Below are 22,500 nucleotides of genomic sequence, written 5' to 3' on the forward strand. Positions count from 1 at the left end.
ATTTTTCCAATTAATCATTACACAATTGACAATATGAAAATACAGCTATCAATTTGAACCGGTGCATCCTACCTTGTATGTTGTGCTACAGTACATGCCTGTGTGCCTCTGCCAAATGAACCCCTTGTACAGAATTACTGTATAAACCCAAATTATATATACTTTGAAACATAATTTATTGATGCCATTCTATTCTCATACTTTGGTGGTGAACTGAAATACTCATTACAGAAAAGTAACCAAATGAAACCCATTACATAGGAATATACTGCAGTAGAGTAACAACAGTTCAAATACGTAGGTACTATAGTAAATATTCAGTCCACTCTGTCACAACGATTAGGCCACATATTCTCATCTTGTAAAGAGCAACACAAAGTTGGCACCTTTATGGATAGATACAGACTGATGGGAGACTGAATGATTGTGTGTAGGAGTGTCATGTGGGTGCACTGGTGATTCCACACTAATGCAGGTCATTTCTAACAGTTGTGAGCAGATTGCTTGCTTATGTTTGGCATAGTGAAATCAATGGCATCTGGACTGCTTGACTGACATCAGTGTGAAGTGTTTTGCAATAAAGTGTGAAAAAACATTGAAAAAGTATGTACAGTATACAATACATTTGCATCTCAGTTTCATTAAGCAGGAAAAAGCAACTGAGAAAAACTGTAAATTGACACTTAAATCATGAAAATATTAACAAAACATCACAACATGTTTCCACCAGCTCTCGCTGCATGTTTGAGGACAACTGACGAGTTAATGGAGAAAAACAGACGACTGGAGAAGAACAAGAAGACAATGGAGGAGAAAGACTTGGAAATGGAGAAGATGAAGCATCACCTAGAGGAGAAGAACAGAGAGATGGGGAAGATGAACCTGCAGTTAGAGGAGAAGAACAGAGAGATGGAGAAGGCAATTCAGAAGAAAGACAAACAGCTACAAAATGAAGACATGGAAATGGAGAAGATGAACCTGCAGCTAGAGGAGAAGAACAGAGAGATGGACAAGACAACACAACAGTTAGAGGAGAAGAACAGAGAGATGGAGAAGATGAAGCATCACCTAGAGGAGAAGAACAGAGAGATGGGGAAGATGAACCTGCAGCTAGAGGAGAAGAACAGAGAGATGGAGAAGATGAACCTGCAGCTAGAGGAGAAGAACAGAGAGATGGGGAAGATGAACCTGCAGCTAGAGGAGAAGAACAGAGAGATGGAGAAGATGAACCTGCAGCTAGAGGAGAAGAACAGAGAGATGGAGAAGATGAACCTGCAGCTAGAGGAGAAGAACAGAGAGATGGGGAAGATGAACCTGCAGCTAGAGGAGATGAACAGAGAGATGGAGAAGATGAACCTGCAGCTAGAGGAGAAGAACAGAGAGATGGAGAATATGAACCTGCAGTTAGAGGAGAAGAACAGAGAGATGGAGAAGATGAACCTGCAGCTAGAGGAGAAGAACAGAGAGATGGGGAAGACACTTCAGGAGAAAGACAAACAACTACAAGATAAAGACGTGGAAATGGAGGAGAGGAAAAGACTTGTACAAGAGAGAGACAAACAGATAGAAGAGAGAGAGAACAAAATCAAGGAGAGAGACAAGAGGATAGAGGAGAGTGAGAAAAACTCCCAGGAGAAAACCAAACAATTAGAGATGAAAGACAAACTACTGCAGTGAAAGAACTTGCAGATTAAAGATGGAGAAAATAATCTCAAGGAGAAGATGCAACTTCTGGAGGAGAGCAAAAAGTGACTGATGGAGAGAGAGAAGATGTTGGAGGACAAGAAAAGAGAGATGGAGAAGATGTTAAAACAACTAGAGGAGAACAAGAAAGAGGTGGAGAAGATGACACAACAGCTAGAAGAAAAGAACAAAGGCATGGAGAAGATGAACCGACAACTTGATGAGAAGAACAAACTCCTCCATCAAAGAGACACAGAACTAGAGGACATGACAACACGAGAGAGGGAGAGAGAGAGTTTACTGGAGAACATGACTAAACGAGAGAGGGAGAGAGAGAGTTTACTGGAGAACATGACCAGTGAGGTGGAGACCACTAAAAGACAACTGGAGTCACTGGAAAAGGAACTGCAGGACAGGAACAGCCAACTACAGGACCTGAGAACCCAACTGCAGGAACAAGAGAGGGAGCTGGAGGAGAGAAACAAACAATTGGAGGAGAGAGACAAACAGCTGGAGGAGAGAGATACACAGCTGGAGGAGAGAGATAAACAGCTGGAGGTGAGAGACAAACAGCTGGAGGAGAGAAATAAACAGCTGGAGGAGAGAGATAAAAAACATTTGACTGGTGAGTATGATATGAGGAGTTTTATAGAAGCATAAGTTCCTCCATGTTTGTCCAAATGTGTAATGTTTGGATTGGCAAAAAACCCATCTTATATGTGATCAGCATTCAGTATTCATCATGTATAGACTAAGGATGTTAATTCCTCCCCATTCTATTTCAACATTGTCAATCTTTTCACCCACAGAGATGGAAACCAGTAGAACACAACTGGAGTCACTAGATGAGGAACTACAGGACCTGAGGAACCTACTGCAGGAGAACCAGAAGGAGCTGGAGGGGAGGAACAAGATAGTAGAGGAACATGAAAGACATTTAAAAGATAAAGATGTGGAACTGGTGCAGACAACACAACAACTAGCAGAGAAGAATAAACTCCTACAAGAGAGAGAGACACAGCTAGAAAAGAGAGATAGAGAACTACAGGACAAGAACACACTACTGCAAGAGATGAACATGAAGATAGAACACATCACACAACAGCTGGAACACAAACACACACTCCTACAGGAGAGAGACACAGAGCTGGAGAACATGACTAGACGAGAGAGGGAGAGAGAGAGTCTACTGGAGAACATGAGAACCCAACTGCAGGAACAAGAGAGGGAGAGAGAGAGTCTACTGGAGAACATGACTAGACGAGAGAGGGAGAGAGAGAGTCTACTGGAGAACAAGAGAACCCAACTGCAGGAACAAGAGAGGGAGCTGGAGGAGAGAAACAAACAGCTGGAGGAGAGAGATAAACAGCTGGAGGAGAGAGAGGAAGGTGAGTGTGAACCAACCATTCCTGTGTGTGTTCACTACAATATGTCCAGTCACCAAGATGTCCTTACAATCTTAATCAGTCTGGAAAAGTATGATATGGTCCCATCATCCAGTTTGTGAATCTAGAGAGCTCCACGACTGTAGTTGAACAGGCTACTGATCCAGTGTCTGTCTGTGTTTCTGTGTTGGGCTCCCAGATCCAGATCCTCCTCCCATCAGGAGAAGATGGAGTAAGGAGGAGCCTCCACTCAGTAAGTCATCAGTGGTCTCTGCTCCATTCATGGATGTAGCTTTATCATAGTGGTAGTCAGTGGGGATGCAGAGCTCATTACATGTGTGTAACTAACTCATTGCATTCATGAAGTATGATCCTACCAGCCTGAAACGTCAGATGCAGTGTCAAGTCTAGAGCTGGATGGATGTCTATAGGGATAAATATTTGATGATTCATTGCAGTCGCAATTCAACACTAGTTTAGGAAGCTAGCTAGGTAGTAGTAGTAGGCATGGCAACCAGACCCTTGAATGTGTGGAGTGCAAAGTAAAGCTACCTTCACATTGACTCACTAGCAATGACAGACTTACATGCAGCTCAACGTTTACTTGCGTTGTTTGTTACAATGTTATGATGTGTGTGGTATCTTTGCTGTAATGTTATAACTGTTATGATGTTAACTGTGTGATGGCTTATTGTGCATGTATGTGTTTGCAGTGCTATGATGTAACTGTGTGATGGCTTATTGTGTGTGTGTGTATGTGTTTGCAGTGCTATGATGTAACTGTGTGATGGCTTATTGTGCGTGTGTGTGTGTGTGTTTGCAGTGCTATGATGTAACTGTGTGATGGCTTATTGTGTGTGTGTGTGTGTGTGTGTTTGCAGTGGGAGGAGAGAGTCCTGGTCCAGCCCCCCCAGTGTCTCCTGCTGTGTCTGAGCTGAGGCTGGTGCTGCTGGGGGGGAGCACATCTGGGAAGAGGGCAGCAGGAAACACCATCCTGGGCACACACACACTCACACACACATCCACAGAGACCCAGCACAGTGAGAGCAGACAGGGGGAGGTGGCTGGGAGACGGGTGACCGTGGTGGAAACTCCAGACTGGTTCTGCAGTGGACTCTCTGAGAAGGACATGAGACAGGACGTGGGGCTTTGTGTCCGTCTGTCTGCCCCAGGACCTCACGCCTTCCTCCTGCTGATTCCAGTGGAGCCGTCTGAAGGGGAGGAGAGGAGGATGCTGGAGAAAATGGAGGATATTTTTGGGGAGGGCTGTTGGGGACACACACTGATCCTCTTCACCCATGCTGAGGGGCTGAGAGAGAGGAGTGTGGAGGAGTTGCTCCAGACAGGGAGCCAGGAGCTCCAGCAGCTGGTAGAGAAATGTGGGAACAGGTGTCACCTTCTCAACGTTAAGGACAGACCTGATGACACTAAGATCACACAGCTGCTAGAGAAGATAGAAGAGATGGTGTCAGGAAACAGAGAGAGATTCTACAGCACTGAGACCTACCAGGAGGCAGAGAGACAACTCAGAGAGATAGAGAGAATGATGCAGAAAGAACGAGAGGTGGAGGAGAGGAAACAGAGGGAGGAGAGAGAGAGAAGAGAGGAACATGATAAAAATGTGCAGGAGTCTCTGCAGAAGATGGAGGGAGAGATTCAGCAGCATGGAACAGAAATTAGAACATTAAATGAGAAAACAACAGAACTGGAGAGAAAGATGAAAGAAGAGAGGGATGAGGAGAAGAAAATAGAGATGGAGAGAGAATTAAAGAGAGAGAATGCACTGAGAGAAGAGATGGAGAGAAAGCTGAACAGAGTGAGAGAAAAGAGAGAAAGAGAGAAGAGAGAGATGGAGGAGAGACACAGAGAGGAGATGGAGGAGATGAGAGAGAGCTATGAGAGAGAGACCAGGGCTGAAGCAGAGAGAAACCTCATGAAGATCATCCTGCCTGAACTACAGAGAAACATCAGCATCAGCAAGCAGAAGATGGAGGCAGAGTTCAACAGGCAGATGGAGGAGAAGGAGAGAGAGATAGAGAGGATGAGACGAGTGCTTAGTGATAGAGACTCTGAGTCTGAGAGTGAGAGGGGGGCCATCCAGAGACTCAGCACCTCCCTCCTCCATGTGATGAGCCCAGACGAACAGCACTGAGATGGAGCTTCACATACATGACCACCTCTCACTGTATGTTTATATAAACTTAATGATCCAGAACCCAGAGACTCAGCACGTCTCTCCTCAACATGACCAGCAGGGGGCTCTCACTCTATGTTTATATAAACTTAATGATCCAGAACCCAGAGACTCAGCACGTCTCTCCTCAACATGACCAGCAGGGGGCTCTCACTCTATGTTGATATAAACTTAATGATCCAGAACCCAGAGACAGGGGGCGCTATTTCTTTTCCATTTGAATAAAATGCCTCAAAACGATGGCAAAACGTTTTGCCCAAAATAATCCAAAATGTTTTCAGGCTGGCATTGACAGTTTTGCCAAATATGTTTTCAAAATGCAATCCTACATTGCACTTTAAATATTAAATTGCAAAACGAATTGACAGTTAAATGATGAAACTGAATATTGAAAATTGAAATGCAAAATGAATTGCCATTTGAATTTTGAGACTGTAGTAGGCCTATCATGGCAAAATGGAATGCAATTCAATCCATGTTTATTCGATTTTTTAACCAAATTGATTTTAGGATTTAATTGTCACTTTGCAGATTAAAATACAATTTGTTGGAAATTATTGCAAATTGCAATATTAAATTGCATAATTAATTGGCAATTGCATAATGTAATGTCTTTTTGAATTGCATATTGCCGATTGCATTCTCATTTGAATAAAGCTACTCATATGCTTCCATACCTCTGTCCTCAGAAGGGACTGCACTGTTAGTCTGACACTGAGGATATAAGATAGGCCATCTGGATGGAGAGAGAGAACCGTAGGCTTGTCTAGAACAGAAGGAGAGAGAGATAGAGAAGAGATAGACAGCTGCTGTTATAGAAAACTCTAATAGAGAGAGGGAGTGAAAGACAAATAAAAAATAGCATCCTATAGCCTCCTAAAATCTCCTTTCAGGAGAGACTGTTTCAGCAGCTTGGGCAGAAAAAAAACATTTCACAACGTCATAACCTGAGGGATTCAAGCACTACTAAAGCTCATCTTTATGTTTTCTTTTATTTTGTATATTTGTTTCTTTTCCAAATCATTATGATTTTGTTCTGTGGTGTATGCTAATTGTAAGAGAAATCAGGGGAAACTAGATCATTCCAGCATGTCTGTGATTGTTCCTTGTGAGACAAATGGTTTGTTCCATTCAAATTCACCCTGCTGGGTGGTCAGATACCAATCCAACTATTTTCATCTGTTGAACACAAAATAGACATTTACACAAAACCGTTGTAAATAATTTCCCATTTTCCTGGGTATGCGCTCTATACAGAATCTTTCCGCAACCATCTGCAGCAATAATGTTGAGTTCTAAGAGCAGGGCCGGTTCTAGCCTACTATATTAAGGTGGGCTGGTAGAACCATCTGCCGCTATAATGCAAAAAAATTCCCATTTCCTGGGCAGGTAAAGTGTGTGTGTTTCTGTGTGTGTGTGTGTGTGTGTGTGTGTGTGTGTGTGTGTGTGTAGGCTGTAACATGCCTGTCTTACCCAGACAGTATGTACATTGTGTATATGCAATTCTTTTTGTTGATGTAAATTTGTAGATTTTGTACAAAATAAATTGTTGAAAATGTGGCTTATGATATGTTTCATTTGAATGTGTATGAAAGTGCAATGGTCTTCATCACACTGCACTGGTTAAATGAGCCCATCTGTATTAGCTTGTAGGCTACATGGTTGAAGTGCCATTTCAAATAACTAGAGTAGCTGTCCTTATTAGGCTTCCACATCATAGTCCATATTATGTCCATCATCTGTATCATACTCCACCTCTAGATGGTGCTGTTGTTGCAGACATCAAATTGTAAAGTGTAAATCTCCCTGATGTTGCAGAAGGAATCAGATTGAGTAGCAGATTATTACATCATCATTAATATCTACAGGGATGTAATCAGCAGCTTTATCATATTCTACCTCTAGATGGTGCTGTTGTTTGCAGCATCACAGTATCTGATAAAGAACACCTCACATCATCATTAATATCTACATAAATGTAATCAGGAGCTTTATCATATTCTACCTCTAGATGGTGCTGTTGTTTGCAGCATCACAGTATCTGATAAAGAGCACCTCACATCATCATTAATATCTACAGGAATGTAATCAGGAGCTTTATCATATTCTACCTCTAGATGGTGCTGTTGTTTGAAACATCACAGTATCTGATAAAGAGCACCTCACATCATCATTCATATCTACAGGAATGTAATCAGGAGCTTTATCATATTCTACCTCTAGATGGTGCTGTTGTTTGCAGCATCACAGTATCTGATAAAGAGCCCCTCACATCATCATTACAGTAAATGCAAATCTGAATTGTATTAAACAGGCAGTGCAAAATAGTACAAATATCACATTGATAACATACAAAAAAATATCAATATAAACTAGAAATGCCAAGGAATTACCAGTGCATGAAAAGGTAAAATATATGATATAAAATACAGAGTTAAAACAGATAATGCAGAGATAGTTACAATGATGTTGCTAAGGTAGACATTAGATTAGATTAGATTAGATTAACTTTATTGTCCCAGAGAGGAAATTTATCTTGGGCATACAGTGCTACATACAGCTGCTTATCATACAAAACACACACCAGTTCAACACCACATACCAGATAAAAGACAGCAAGAATAAAATAGAGTAAGCACAGCACACATAGTAATCATCTGAGCCTTTCCCCTTGGTATTGCACATTTCCCCAAAAACTCATAGCACCCCCAATACCAAAGAGTATAGAAGTAACAAGAGGCGAAACTCCGTTGCCGTTTTCACAACAATCGCTAGATGGTGCTGTTGTCGCGCTTTGGTGTCATAAAAGTAGTTTATTTTTATTAGTTATTGAAGTGAGCTAGCTAACAAGAGAACAAGTCAACAGGTGCTGTAATGTTAACGTAAGCTAAAACTATGCCATAACCGCAACAAGTTAGCTAACGTTATGTATTTGGTCGAAATTGAGTTAAGACTCGAAATGGACTTTTAAAATCGCAAATTTCCGGAGAAATATTAACACCTAACTTGGCAAATGGCCGCTATTATTAATTCATTATATCACTAAATTAACGTCAACGTACTGAGTAGGTAACGTTAGCCACTAGCAAACATTGTAGCCTACCTGCTCCCTTGAAGGCAATATCCACTCTGACGAACCTTATGATAATCTGATTATTGATCCCATTGATGTTTCTTCAGCTCCAGTAAAGTTAACGTCAACGATACCGACAGCTAGTTAGGTGCACCTCCGGAAAGTGAACGCAAAGAGTATAGTCTTTGGTAAACGACAGCCAGCCCAGCAGCAACAGGTGGAATGTAATATCTGTCAAGTTCCGCCTCATTGGCGATGTTAGATCACATGATTGAGATACATCCCGGCGTGCATCATCCGCAAAATACACAAACAAGCACTCTCACACTGTGTAGCCTACGTACGCACACACGCGCAAATAAATAGTTTCATTGTCTTTGCAATAGTGTAATTTCTATACAAAAATGCCTCCCTGTAAAGCCATTGTATGAATAACTATTACTTTATCTGCCAACATGTTTGACTGGCTGGTGTGAAAACTGTAAAGGGATTTTGATTTTGTTAAAAAAAAAAAACAAAGATAATGAAATTATGCATAACATTTTGAAGGTGTGCCAGATGGGTGCAGAACCTGAGGAATGCTACCTTGACAGGGATAAGCTCCCAGTGGCTCCATCAGAGCTACAGGGTGTGCAGTGCACATTTCCACCCAAGCCAGTTTAAAAGGCCATCAGATGTGTATGTATAATTGAGAATACAGTAATAGTATATAATCATAGAGTACTCATATTAAAATATATTTTAGAGACAAATATTTTATTATAAAAACAGCCACGCAGGATTGAACTGGAATGCAGTGCCCACTATGGTTAATGCCCCTAACCCACCGCCACCACTGGACATAGAGCAAAAGAGGAAACCACCAAAGACACGCCAGGAGTTGCCACCAAAGACACGTAAGAGTCTACATTATGTTACAGGTTGACTTATTCTCAGTCTTAATGTCTATCTCAGTCTTAATGTCTATCAAATAGTAGCCTATCAAACACCTTGTTCTGCTGTTGAATGATTGAATGCTTTTTTGCTGTAAAATGATACACTTATGATCTAAGTTATAAACGATGTGCTTTATTTTACAGGGAAACAGAGTCACACCACTCGTCCAATTTTTGAAGAACATAGCTTGCCTGATGATGATGCCGTCGCTGGTCCTTTATCACCACCTTCGTCACCAGATAGACCTTTATTACCACCACCAATGCAATCAGACCTGACTGCCGTTACTAAAAAACATGCTATGCATATCAGGTCTCTGAAGTCGCAGATATGTAAGCTGAAGGCAAAAGTAAGGGACTTCACTCGCCAGAAGACCAGCAAGACGGGTGTGATGAGTAAACTGAAGAGACTGTTACCAGCCAAGTCCTATGCTTTTTTCAGCACTCAGCTACGGATGTGCCAGCGCAAGGCTAATGGTTTTCGTTGGACCATTCAAGACAAAGCCTTTTTCTTGTCTCTCCTGCATGCCAGTCCTAAGTGCTATCGGCTACTCTGCAAAGTCTTTTCAATGCCATCTGTCCGCACACTGCAGAAGGTTATTAAGTCTCTCAATTTCACAACTGGCTTTAATCAAAGCATTCTGTCCACCATAAAAAAGGCAATGGAGACCATGACACCCAGGGACAAGGTATGTGCCATCATCACAGATGAGATGTCCCTCAAACAGGCAGTCCATTATGATGAGCCTGCAGATAAAATTAAAGGCTTTGAGGATCTGGGGAAAAGTCACCGTAGTCCGTTTGTGGCCAACTATGCCTCAGCGTTCATGGTAAGAGGCCTTTTCCGGAAGTGGAAACAACTGTTTGGCTATTGCTTTACAAGTGGGCCCATAACACATTCCCGGCTTCAATCATTGCTCCTTGAGGGAATTTGTGAGCTGAGGAAGGCTGGAATGGAGTGCATAGTCTTCATCTGTGACCAGGGTGCTGGCAATCGTGCAATGCTTGCTCGCCTTGGGGTGACAAAGGAACAGCCATACTTTGAGGTTGACAACATCAAAGTGTTTTGCCTGTGGGATCCACCTCATCTGATAAAAAACATACGTAACAACTGGCACAACCGTGGCTTTGAATTGGATGGAGATGAAATCACCTGGGCTGTTCTGGAGGATCTCTATGCTTACGACAGCAGACAGGAGATCCGATTGTGTTGCCGTCTCACAAAGAAGCATGTTTATCTCCCTCCTTTTGCCTCCATGGGAGTAAGGTTTGCTACACAGGTCTTGAGTCACTCAGCTGCTGTAGGAATTAAGACACTGGCACAGATAAAGCAACTCAAAGCCCAACCACTGAGAAACTACATGGCAGCTGCCAAATTCTGCGAAAACTTTGATGGCCTCTTCGACTGCTTCAACTCCCAGCGCCTCAAGGATTCTCGCAAGCTTAAGTCTGCCCTCTCTGATGTATCCGCACATTTTCCATTCTTTGATCAATGTATGGAGTGGCTCCCCCGTCTGAGGCTTATTGGTGCTCCCCCCGGAACCAAGCAGCTCCCATGTGTGGAAGGATGGCAACATAACATCTTGTGCCTCAAAATGCTCTGGAGGGATATCCGTGAACGTCATCAGGTATCTTATCTGTTGACCAATCGGCTGAATCAAGACTGCCTAGAAAATGCATACTCATCCATTAGAGGTATATAACATCAATGTTGTACTCAATTATATACTATATACCAGTGTTCTGTATTCACCTTGCCATACACATATATATGTTTGTTTCAGCTCGTGGCGGTAATCGTGACAATCCTGATTCTGTCCAGTTTGAATGTGAATATCGGGCCGTAGCCACAGGACTAATGTTTAACAACTCCGAAAAGACAAACTGTGAGCAAGACCTTGACACCTTCCTACTACAATTCACCACATATGCCTCCCAAGACAGTCCCCAGGTCATCATTGACACAGAGATGGTTCTGAAAGAACATGACTACTCTAGAGTGACTGCAGATAGTGGTAAGTAATGTTTTTTTTTTTGCATATTAGCATTGCTAATTAACTACTAATGTTTGCTTATATTTTATTATCTATAAAAAAGAGTCAATGGATTGCACTGAGGTCAGGGAGAGAGAGGTTACCTTGATGTATGACTCAGAGAGGCCAGGGAGAATCCTCAGCCAGGACCAGCCATCTACCTCTAGCAAAGCTCAGGACCTCCAAGAACATGAGGTCTTGGCAACTCTGAATCAGAACTGGTTTATGGGGGGGGGGGGGGCACTTTGGTTAACAAACTAGAAATGTTGGGGAAAACAACTTGAGAAATATGCACACTTACTCACTTACTGTATATCAGTAGATTGGCTAATATTGTTATTGTTTTTGTTCTTAGAGCGGCAATGCTGTCCTGGAGCTTGACAACCCCCCTGAAGATATCCTGGAAGTACTGAGCAACACGGAAATGTCATCAGTGCCTGCCTTTCAGCACAATGAAAATGTGCTGGTGTACATGGCTGGGTACATTGGCAGTAAGGTGGTGGGCAAATTTGGTGACTGTAATGCATGTTCACTTTTCACAACAGCAGCTTCCACTATCACTGATTTGAGGTACACTTTCCTTAAACAAAAACAATACACTGACCTCACTTTGGGGGAGAAAGGCCTAAAAGTGCCCAGCACTGAATTAGTAGATTTACTCATAGCCCTGGAGTCAAACTTCAGGAGAAACATCAGCTCAGTCATCCACACAGTTGGTCTGGGAAGGAAGCTATTGAATAGCGGCATGGAGGTGTACAACAGTGAGTGCAGGGAAGTTGTGTGTAACAAGGAAAAGTGCAAAAACACTCTTGTGTACATGATTAAATTATTCAATAGAGTCAGAATCCATCACATATTACGGACTCAAAATCGTCAACTGTCACAGCCCAAACAGAAACGCAACAGAAAAATGTTAAAGCTAAGTCATCTCTAAATCTGTCAATTAAATCTCTCTTTACATAGCAAATGTGCGTTGTACAAAGTTCTTATCAGTTGAGATTAATTAAATTCTATTTGTAATAAATGTGTGCACATTACTTGCAGTGTTTGCTTTGTTTTGTGCTAATGCCAGCAGAAAAAACGGGTGATATACTCCATCACCAATTGTATTACTGTTAATTGTGTGATGACTTTCTATAACTATTAAATATTCTCTCTTAACTAATGTGTTGTCCCTTTCGTTTACTGACTGTTGATTTACTTTTTATTAAATTCGTCGGCTGAAATGCCTCGAGTGGCGGCAACAATTGTGTTTAAATGTAGGCCTAGTAGCGTGCTTCAGTCTCTGGCAAGCTCTGGCAAGGCGGCAGGCGACTGAGCATAAGAGCGACGTGTTGGAGACCCAGTGGCCGAATACACGCAACATACATAAGAAACACCCAGTAAATCCGTGCAAAATAGTAAAATGTTATCTCCTGTCAGGCCTAGGCTAGGCTACTTTTAAGATGATTGGCTGAAGCAAGCCGGACTCCACATTTGCGACATGAACATAAAGGCCTGCTTGAGTAGGCTATATAAAGGCAGCATATTCATTCATAGCCTATCTCGGATTAAAAAAGATGAAAAAAGTTAAAGCAGATACATACCTTCCAATATCGCCTGTTTTCCGTTGTAGCTGCTGGACTGGACGGGTGGAAGAATACCGTTTTTAAAAAAAAAAAAAAAACTCTCAATTAATTACTGAGTGTCACCTGAACCTGGAGTTCGTTAGGGCCATATCATTGGAGGAGCGACCGCTCATAAACTCCCCTTAATTGTTGCAAATATAGTTGCGACTTCCGAATAGTTTTTGTGAGTGCTACTTTGTTAATATTTGGGGAAACTGTGAGTAAGGGGCTGCGACTGTTCTACATGTAGGCTGCCGAAGTGCCGCGAGGGCGCAGCAAATGAACTTCAGAAACGTATAAGCTCATGACATTCAGACTGGCACAAACAAAAAGTTAACGGCCCACCGGGAATCCTCCCGAAGCTCCCAATAGCCACTCCAGGGCTGCATTCAAAGCATTAAATAGGCTAATTTAATTTACCACATATTGCAACTGCATGGTTAACTATAGGCTACCACGAGTAGCCTAGGCCTATTAAAGCTGGTTCCGAATTAGGCTAGTCATTGAATTAATAGCTTTATTTTGTTATAAAAGTCTAATTAATTAGAAACAGATCCATAAGCAGTATTTTGTTGTGCATTATTCAACACGCCGTTTTAGTTTAGGCTATAGAAATATTAAAAACTAGTAAACTATTCAGCTCGCTTTAACCACTTTTGAATTGGAACCTCTATGACAGTTGTGTTGCGTTCAGTCCAAGATGGCGGAGCTGCAGCTCGGTTATGGGGGCGTTTGTTGCAATGGAACGTTCTATTGAGTTTCGCCTCTTGTTACTTCTATACTCTTTGCCAATACTCAAAAAGTAAGACATGGTGGTTGCTATGCTAAATAAAGCGGTTGCTATGATGGTTGCTAGGGTGACATTATGGTGGTTGCTTGATTGCTATGGTATAAAATAGGGCTGCTAAGCTGTTGCTAGGGTACATATGGTGGTTGCTATGCCAAATAAAGCAGTTGCTATGCTGGTTGCTAGGGTAATCATGTTTGTTGCTATGGTGGTTGCTAGGTTGACATTATAGTGAGGATTGCTAGGTTGTTGCTAGGATAATTAACTTGATTGCTAAGGTGTTGCTAGGAAACATATTACGATGGTTGCTATACCAAATAAAGTGGTTGCTATGCTGGTTGCTAGGGCAACCATGTTGGTTGTTATGGTGGTTGCTACCCTGGAAATCCAGAGTTCTCGCGAGAGCACAATGGAATTGTCTCTGCGAGACACTCTGGCAAAGAGCAATGATGCACGCTACTTTTACCCCAACATTCCGGGGAACCAGCTAAACTGATGAAGACAGCGCTGCAACGTTGGAGGACAGTACACATTGGTCGTAGTGTTATCCGATTGCGTCAAAGTCCGAAATCATTCAGAGTAAACATGGTCTAATGTTATCCAATTGCGTGCAGTGAGAATTTTAAATGCATGCTTGTTGCCGCCCCTCGAGTTGGGCCATTACATTGTTTTGGCCAGACCATTAATCTTTCTAGATTATCAGGGTCTGGATTTTCCAGGCTAGGTGGTTGCTAGGTTGACATGAGTTAATGGATGTTGATAAACAGATAGTTTAATTAATGTTGACAGACAAATAGTTAAATGGATGTGTAGGTAGATCCTTTAATGGATGTTTATAGACAGAATGGTTTGAGATGGATGGATGGATGAGAGACAGTTGGATGGAAGGTGCCTTATATTCTTGTTGTAGAGAGAAACACAGAGAGAAATGGAGCCTAGTTGAGCAGATGGCTGTTGGAACAGGTGCATTCATAGCTGTCAAAAAGGTCCTTATGATATCTACCAAGCCTCTCCATGTCTCCACAGTGATTCTAGACTGCACCTTTTCAGCAGCTATCTGGGTTTTGAGGCAGGAACAATTATTTGCCATCACTCTGGCCTTGCGCTCACTTTTTTGACGGATTGAGGTCTGGACTCAGTACAGTATTTGTTTTGCAAATTTAGTGGAGTAAAAGTCAGATGTTTCCAAAAATAAAATGCTTTTTGGGACTATAGCGTATACCGGGGCAAGCTCTGTAGTGGTTGATCAATGAAAAATACTCCAGTGCTTATTTGATGCGTTTTAATGCAGAAAAAAACCCTGGGGTTTATTTTTGCTGGAGTTACGCTTTAAGTATTGGAGTAATGTGGTAAAGCAGTAATCAACCCTGCTGGAGATAAAGGCATGAATGAGTTTTCTAATCATGTTTTGACATCAGCCCTCTAAGTGTGTCATTGTGTTTTAGGTGGTAAAAAGCTGCTTTAGTTATTGCTTTCATGTATGTGGCTGTTGAAATTTAGATCACTGGCAATTAATACTCTAAGTTTTTAACAGCTTTGCTTTGAACCCTTTTGTGTCAAGGAGAGTGGCAACCCTAAGTCTTTCCACATTTTTACTAAATATAATTACTTCAGTTTTTTTTGTTCAACTGAAGACAATTTTGAGACGTTCAGTTGTTGATTTGGTTAATACACTGACAGAGATTCTATGGGAGCATAGGTGTTTGGCGACAGAGCTAAGTAAATTTGTGTGTCATCTGCATAGCTATGATATGAAATCAAATTCATTTTGATGATTTGTCCAAGTGGGAGCATACAGAGGTTCAATAATAGTGGCACCAAGATCGACCCCTGGGGAACACCACAGGTCAAGGACATTGGTGTTGAGGTACAGTTGCCTATGGCAACAAAGAAGCTCCTTTCTTGTAGATATGATTTGAGCACTCAACATGATGCACTTCAACATGAAGCCATTAGAGGGCAGCATATTCCTTCAGTGTGTAACCAGGGCCAATGGAGTATCACAGCACTGAAACATTGTTCCCTATCAGTGAAAAGCCAGCTCAGTATTTTGTGTACTCATCATGAACCAACATGTACAGTTAAGAACAAAATTATTCATACCCCTGGCAAATATTGATGTAATGTTGATTTTCTCTTGACTAATATGTTTGTTCTGACTGAAAATGACACTGCCACATGCCAAAAGGTTGAAAGACAATGTGATAGAAACATGGAATCAAAGAAATAATTGTTTTTATTTTTTTTTACATTTTTATGAAAAATGGCATGTCCAAAATTATTCATACCCTTTTTTAAATAATCAATGGAAACATCTTTATTTGCCATCAAAGCTCTAGAAACGGTCCTTATAATACCTACCAAGTCTCTCCATGTCTCCACAATGATTGTAGACTGCACCTTTTTAGCAGCAATCTGGGTTTTGAGACAGGAACTACTTGCCATCACTTTGGCCTTGTGTTAACTTTTTTGACTGATTGAGGTCTGGACTCTGGCTGGGCCACTGTAAAATGTTGCCATTGTTCTCTGTCAACCATTTTTTGCCTTGTTTGGCTGTATGTGTCCACTATGTATCCGGTTCATCCTGTCGGGACTTATTTTCCCGTTCTATACATTATCCCTTACGTAGCAGTGCTGCAGGTAGCAATAGTATTATTACACTACCAGTGCTGCAGGTAGCAATAGTATTATTACACTACCAGTGCTGCAGGTAGTAGTTATACTATAGGCCCTACAGGGGGATATTCCAAGTACGTGGTTTAGTGACAAACCTGGGTAAGTTAGCTAAGAGTAAGTGGTAAACCTCCTACAACAAGAGCCCTATGGCATTGTTTTATTAGGAGAATGAAGCCATACAGCTGTTCTATTGGGAGGTTTACCCCTTACTCTGAGTTAACTTACCCAGGTTTGTCACTAAACCACATCCATGGAATACCCCCCTGGTTATCAAGCAGATACCTTCATCAGTGTTTCATTGAATTAGGCCCATGGAACCTCCCGAAGGCTCAATAGGGGTATCTGCTGTCCCAGACCCCCCCCTCCCCCTCCACACTCAACAGGGGTATCTGCTGTCCCAGACCCCCCCCCCCCCCCCCCCTCCACACTCAACAGGGGTATCTGCTGTCCCAGACCCCTCCCCCCCCCCCTCCACACTCAACAGGGGTATCTGCTGTCCCATACCCCCCCCCCCCCCTCCACACTCATGATGGGGTTTCTACCAACAAATGGCAACACATTCTTTACCCATTCCTCTTTGTTGTTGTGACTGTTTATGGTCTGTTGAGCAGTATGATGTATACTGATCATAAAAAGTCACAGCAACAAAGAGGAATGGGTAAAGAATTTGTTTTCTTTATATATACTGTATATAAATTAAGTTGATTATCGAAACAAAGTGCTCTTCAGACAAGATGTTATGATTGCTGATTTATTTCTCTGTACCAATTGCACACAGTGTAACGTGTTATAGATCAATATCTTTGTTGACTAATACATAAATAAGCACTTAGTGCATCTTCACATGGTCAGTGCAAGATGTAATACAACACAGATAATTATATAGGGTCTGCTCACAAACAATACACGTACACTCTCATCAATATCAATTCCTCCTGAATCTGATGGATGTTGAGACAACCTAGGGGCTATTTAGGGAAGATAACAAGTTCAGACTTTGGTTTGAGAGCAAAATGGTGTTAATTGGTGGAGTTTAGATCAAGGCAGCTGTTTGGATTAGCAAAGGATAATGAGTGACCGGTTGAATTTGCTCCTCTGCCGAGTGTGTGTGGGCATTCCTGGAGCCCCAGGGTCAGCCTCTGGCTGGACAATGCTTTGTGCTGACCGGGCTGGATCTTTATCGCCATGGCAGCCGTGTTGGCACGGCGACCGAGAGAAGGGGTTTAGCTTGTGCTTTCTGCTCTGGCAGCTGGCCACCAGGGGATAGAGGAGAGAGGAGTGTCAAAAACATCACACCAGAACAGCTCACTCCACCAGGGGATAGAGGAGTGTCAAAAACATCACACCAGAACAGCTCACTCCACCTTTCAAGAGTTCCAAAACAGCACCCAACATTTTGCTCAACCTTTCCAGCTCAAGGAGAAATTGGACTGTGTGTTGCTGTAAAATATCGGGCACCAGTGTTGGTTAGCAATGTTTTCATTTTCAGCTATGCAATCTGACACAGATGAGACTTTCACACCTCAGCATTTCGGTTCAGGCCACAGATCACAAATCTCACAATGCAACAGGTTACCCATTTGCTTTGGGGAGTAGAGCAGCCTTGGGAACGCAATGCAACAGGTTTCCCATTTGCTTTGGGGAGTAGCACAGCTTTGGGAACGCAATGCAACAGGTTTCCCATTTGCTTTGGGGAGTAGCACAGCTTTGGGAACGCAATGCAACAGGTTACCCATTTGCTTTGGGGAGTAGCACAGCTTTGGGAACGCAATTGAACAGGTTACCCATTTGCTTTGGGGAGTAGCACAGCTTTGGGCATATTGCTCTGTGTAACAGATTGATTAACGGTTGTTGAAGTAATGCTGTATGTTTGAGTCTGCACACATTGATCCCCCCTACATGAATGAGGTGGTGTATGAAATGTATAGCTGTAGGTTACACACATAGGAAAACACATTCAGAGAACACATATCTTCCATAGGGTATATGCTACCTGTCCACTTAAATGTCTAGCTAAAGGGTCCAGACATAGGAAAACACATTCAGAGAACACATATCCTCCATAGGTTATATGCTACCTGTCCACTTAAATTCAGTTAGAAAACAGAATGACGTTGCGACGTTGTAAACAGTATACACAATCCAAAAATCACAAGCAGCTAAGTAGTTAGTTTTGTTTGTCAATACAAACAAAAAACAACAATGAAGTTAAGAATATTTTTTTTCAGATCTTCCATTGAATATGATATTACCGTTCTCTCCTGTAAGGTGTTAAAACAATCCGATCGTTCTGTAAGTTTAAACATAACAGACCTTTTCTGTAGGCTAGCAGGCAAACCAAGACTTCTCAACCTCCATTCTCCAAAAGTACATTACCCTACATTACAACTATAGGCCTATTACAGGCAATAAATAAGTTCATAAATTATCTGACTATATAAGGCATTGCCCGATGTCAAAGTTTTCATCATACGGAATAAAACAAATGGATGTTGTAGAAGCAAAATGTGGAACACAGGAATGTGCTGCTTTTAACAGCATACTGTACTGCGTTTGTGAATGTGCTGCTTTTAACAGCGTACTGTACTGCGTTTGTGAATGTGCTGCTTTTAACAGCGTACTGTACTGCGTTTGTGAATGTGCTGCTTTTTTAACAGCATACTGCGTTTTTACCAGCATACTGTGTTTTTAACAGCATACTGCGTTTGTGAATGAGGCTGTAGAAAGGCACTGGGTTGATCCATTTCTGCTGATTTGTTTTGAAAAGTTGTATAATTTCCCAGCATTACCAGATAATATGCTGTTTAGATACATATTGAATAGCCATAAATAATCATATGGATGATTGATGATCACTGATTGTGTATGACACATGAGGACTTAAGTTCTACTGGGTTGTAAAGGCATTTAGTATTTAGTGGTGTTTAGTCAGGCTCCTATGTATGTATGTATGTATGTATGTATGTATGTATGTATGTATGTATGTATGTGTGTGTGCTTATGTGTATGCATGTGTTTACTTAACTGTATGTGTTTGTATGTAAGTGTTTGTATGTATGTGTTTGTATGTATGTGTTTGTATGTGTGTGTTTGTATGTATGTGTTTGTATGTATGTGTTTGTATGTATGTGTTTGTATGTAAGTGTTAATGTATTTTCATGTGTGTTTGTTTGTTTGTTTATTTGTGTATGGCTCATATGGTGAGGTCATCTGAGCGCGCTCTGCAGCTGCCCCTACTGAGGCGGCTTAGACTCCTGGCGTCGTCCACCAGATCCTCCTGAGCACAGGGAGCTTTCCTCCTCTCCTCCTCCTGCACCTCCTTCACACCTCTCCTCTCCTCCTCCTGCACCTCCTTCACACCTCTCCTCTCCTCCTCCTGCACCTCCTTCACACCTCTCCTTTCCTCCTCCTGCACCTCCTTCACACCCCTCCTCTCCTCCTCCTGCGGCTCCTGCACAGCTGTCGTCTCCCCACTCCCCTGCTCCTGCACCTCCCTCTGAGCCTCCTCCTCCCCACCTCCTGCCTCTGCTCCTGGGTCCTCTGCCTCTCTTCTAAGCTCCCGGGGTTTCTCCTCTTGTGTCAGCCCAACCCCAGGCTTCTCCACCCCCATAGGAGGTGCTGTCTCCAGGCCACCTCCCTCCAGCACCTCCTTCCTCTGCTCCTCTCCCACTGCTGCTGGTATTGAAGCCTCCCCATCCTCCTCCTCCTCTCTCCCTCCCACCACCTCCTCCTCCAGCGGAGGCAACCTCTCCCCCTGCTCTGTCCCAGCAGGAGGAGCTACGGACTCCTCCTCGGGCGTGTGGGCTTCCTGTTCTGCAGGAGTCATCTCCTCCCCTGACACCTCCTCCAGTGTGTCCTCCCCTACAGATGCTCCCACCTGCTCCTCAGCAGAAGACAGCTCCTCCTTAGCCTCCTCTGCCGTTGCCACCTCCCCAGTGCATTGCTCCTGCTCCTCTCTGGCCTCCTGTTCTAACTCGTTCGCCTCCTCCTCCTCCACCTCCCCTTTGCTCTCCTCCAGCCCGTTCTCTGCAGCAGGAGACTCCTCTGTCACCTCCTCCTGCTGTGCTGTTGGGCTCTCCTCTCTCTGCCCCTCATCCTCCTCCTCCTCCTCCTCCTCCAGATGGGGGCCATTCATCTTCTCCTCCTTCTCCCCCTGAGTCTTCACCTCCTCCCCCCCTGCGCCTCCGGTGACAGCACCATTGCTCAGGTGCTCCTCGCTCCTCCCCACTCCTCTCAGCTCCTCTGCATGGTTCCCTGGGCATCCATTCCCCAAACAGGCGGCAGACTCCCCCTGCTCCTCCCCTCCTCCCCCCTCCACCACCCTGGGGGTCTCCTCAGCCACCTCCCCATCCCCATTGACCTCTAGCTTCACCTCCTCAGCCACCTCCCCATTTGCCTCTAGCTTCACCTCCTCAGCCACCTCCCCATTGGCCTCTAGCTTCACCTCCTCTAGCTTCACCTCCTCAGCCATCTCCCCATTGGCCTCTAGCTTCACCTCCTCAGCCACCTCCCCAACCCCCTGGCCTCCTCCTGTTCCTCCTGTCCCCTCCTCCCCACCTCCCCTGCCCAGCTCGTCATCATCAGCAGCACCTCCTCCCTCCTGCCCGGTCGAGCGGTTCTCCACGATCCCGTCCAGCAGCGGAGCGGCCAGTTCTGCGTCCAGTTGGTCCGGCAGACGTAGCCCTCGCTCCGCACGCAGAGGTTCCGGCCCTCCGTCCTCGAGCGGTCCGAGAGTCCTGATTGCTCTGGCGTCCACCTCGTCCGGCAGGTGGTCGTGTCCGATCTCCCAGATCAGCCTCCCCAGAGCCTCCGCGCCACTTGGCTGTGGGGTCGCGACCTCCGGAATCGTGACCTTGGGCTCTCTCCCGTCCACCTCGTCGGCGACCTCGGGCATCTCCCCGGTGAAATCCTCCAAGGGTTCCGGTGCCGCCGCGGTCACTGCCACCTGCCCCCCAGCCTGCGCCCCCACGTCCGCACCTCCTCCCCCCTGCTCCTCCTCCTCCTCCTCCTCCTCCTCCTCCTCCTCCAGGATCTCATCACAGATCTCGGTGGTCTGGGCGTAGGACGACAGGGTCTCGTTGTACACTTTGGAGACGTCCTCAGCCGGCAAGGGCGTGGGCATGGACATGGGTATGGACGAGGACGCGGGCACAGAGGGGGCCTGGCACCGAGCCCTCTCCAGCAGCAGCAGGGACGTGGCCATACCCATACCCATGCCCATGCCAGCCTCCATGCCCACCGCGCTGAGTGGGTAGTAGTGTGGCGTGGCATGGCGCTCCTCCTCCTCCTCCTCTAGGGGGCGGTAGCCTCCTCGGGAGCACAGGAGCGGCGAGGCCAGCGAGGGCAGGGGGCGTCTCGGGGGCGTCGGCAGGCCGTGGTCCTCGCCCTCACCCTCCCCGTGGTGGCCGCGCGGAACACGCTTCCGGAACACCCGGCGGATCTTCTTCAGGCCCAGGTGTCCGATCTCGGCCACGTTGAGGAAGAGCGAGACGCAGGCCACGGCCAGCATGAAGAGGATGAAGACCGTCTTCTCGGTGGGGCGCGACACGAAGCAGTCCACCGTGTTGGGGCAGGGCCAGCGGCTGCACTGGTACAGCGGAAGGATCCGGAAGCCGTACAGGAAGTACTGGCCCACCACGAAGCCCACCTCGAACAGCGTCTTGAAGATGATGTGGCAGACGTAGGTGCGCAGCAGCGTGCCCTCCAGACGGAACTTCTTGCCGCCCTTGGCGCCGGTCTCCTTGGCGGTGCGGACGCTGGCCTGGTCCCCCGGCGGGCGGCTCAGCAGCTCGGCCACCTCCTCGCGCTCCTTGCGCTTCTCCTGCATGTGCAGGTGGTGCACGGCGTGGCCCACGTAGGCCAGCGAGGGCGTGGACACGAAGATGATCTGCAGCACCCACAGGCGGATGTGGGAGATGGGGAAGGCCTCGTCGTAGCACACGTTCTCGCAGCCGGGCTGCTGCGTGTTGCACACGTAGTCGGACTGCTCGTCGCCCCACACGAACTCGGCCGCCGTGCCCAGGATCAGGATGCGGAAGATGAAGAGCACCGTCAGCCACACGCGGCCGATCACCGTCGAGTGCTCGTTCACCTCCTCTAGGATGTTCCCCAAGAAGCTCCAGTCACC

General features: G+C 44.8%; 2 protein-coding genes and 1 long non-coding RNA gene across 3 annotated transcripts in view; 2 read left to right on the forward strand and 1 right to left on the reverse strand.

The window, feature by feature from the left end:
* Positions 1–3,158: 3,158 nt before the first annotated feature.
* On the forward strand, positions 3,159–5,220 carry LOC143099487 (GTPase IMAP family member 4-like). The gene is made up of 2 exons (XM_076262452.1): positions 3,159–3,321; positions 3,950–5,220. Coding segments are annotated over exons 1-2 (1,272 nt in total). The 5' UTR covers positions 3,159–3,320.
* A 3,653-nt stretch (positions 5,221–8,873) lies between these two features.
* Positions 8,874–9,730, forward strand: LOC143100044 (uncharacterized). The gene is made up of 3 exons (XR_012981811.1): positions 8,874–9,013; positions 9,107–9,231; positions 9,415–9,730. It is a non-coding gene; the product is annotated as an uncharacterized LOC143100044 (long non-coding RNA).
* Positions 9,731–19,566: 9,836 nt separating this feature from the next.
* The window catches only part of LOC143099488 (uncharacterized), a 2,937-nt gene continuing 3 nt past the window's right edge, over positions 19,567–22,500 (reverse strand). Inside the window, exons 1-3 of the mRNA XM_076262453.1 lie at positions 20,571–22,500; positions 20,095–20,399; positions 19,567–19,650 (exon numbers count right to left, since the gene is read on the reverse strand). The exon at positions 20,571–22,500 is cut by the window's right edge and continues 3 nt beyond it. Coding sequence (XP_076118568.1) covers positions 19,567–19,650; positions 20,095–20,399; positions 20,571–22,500 — 2,319 coding nt within the window. The remainder of the gene's footprint in view (positions 19,651–20,094; positions 20,400–20,570) is intronic.

Source organism: Alosa pseudoharengus, unplaced genomic scaffold (genome assembly GCF_046254945.1).
Source record: "Alosa pseudoharengus isolate Yale_2024_CS ecotype anadromous, Long Island Sound unplaced genomic scaffold, YU_APseudo_1.1 YU_APseudo_1.1_scf_3, whole genome shotgun sequence".
In the NCBI taxonomy this organism is placed as follows: domain Eukaryota; kingdom Metazoa; phylum Chordata; class Actinopteri; order Clupeiformes; family Clupeidae; genus Alosa; species Alosa pseudoharengus.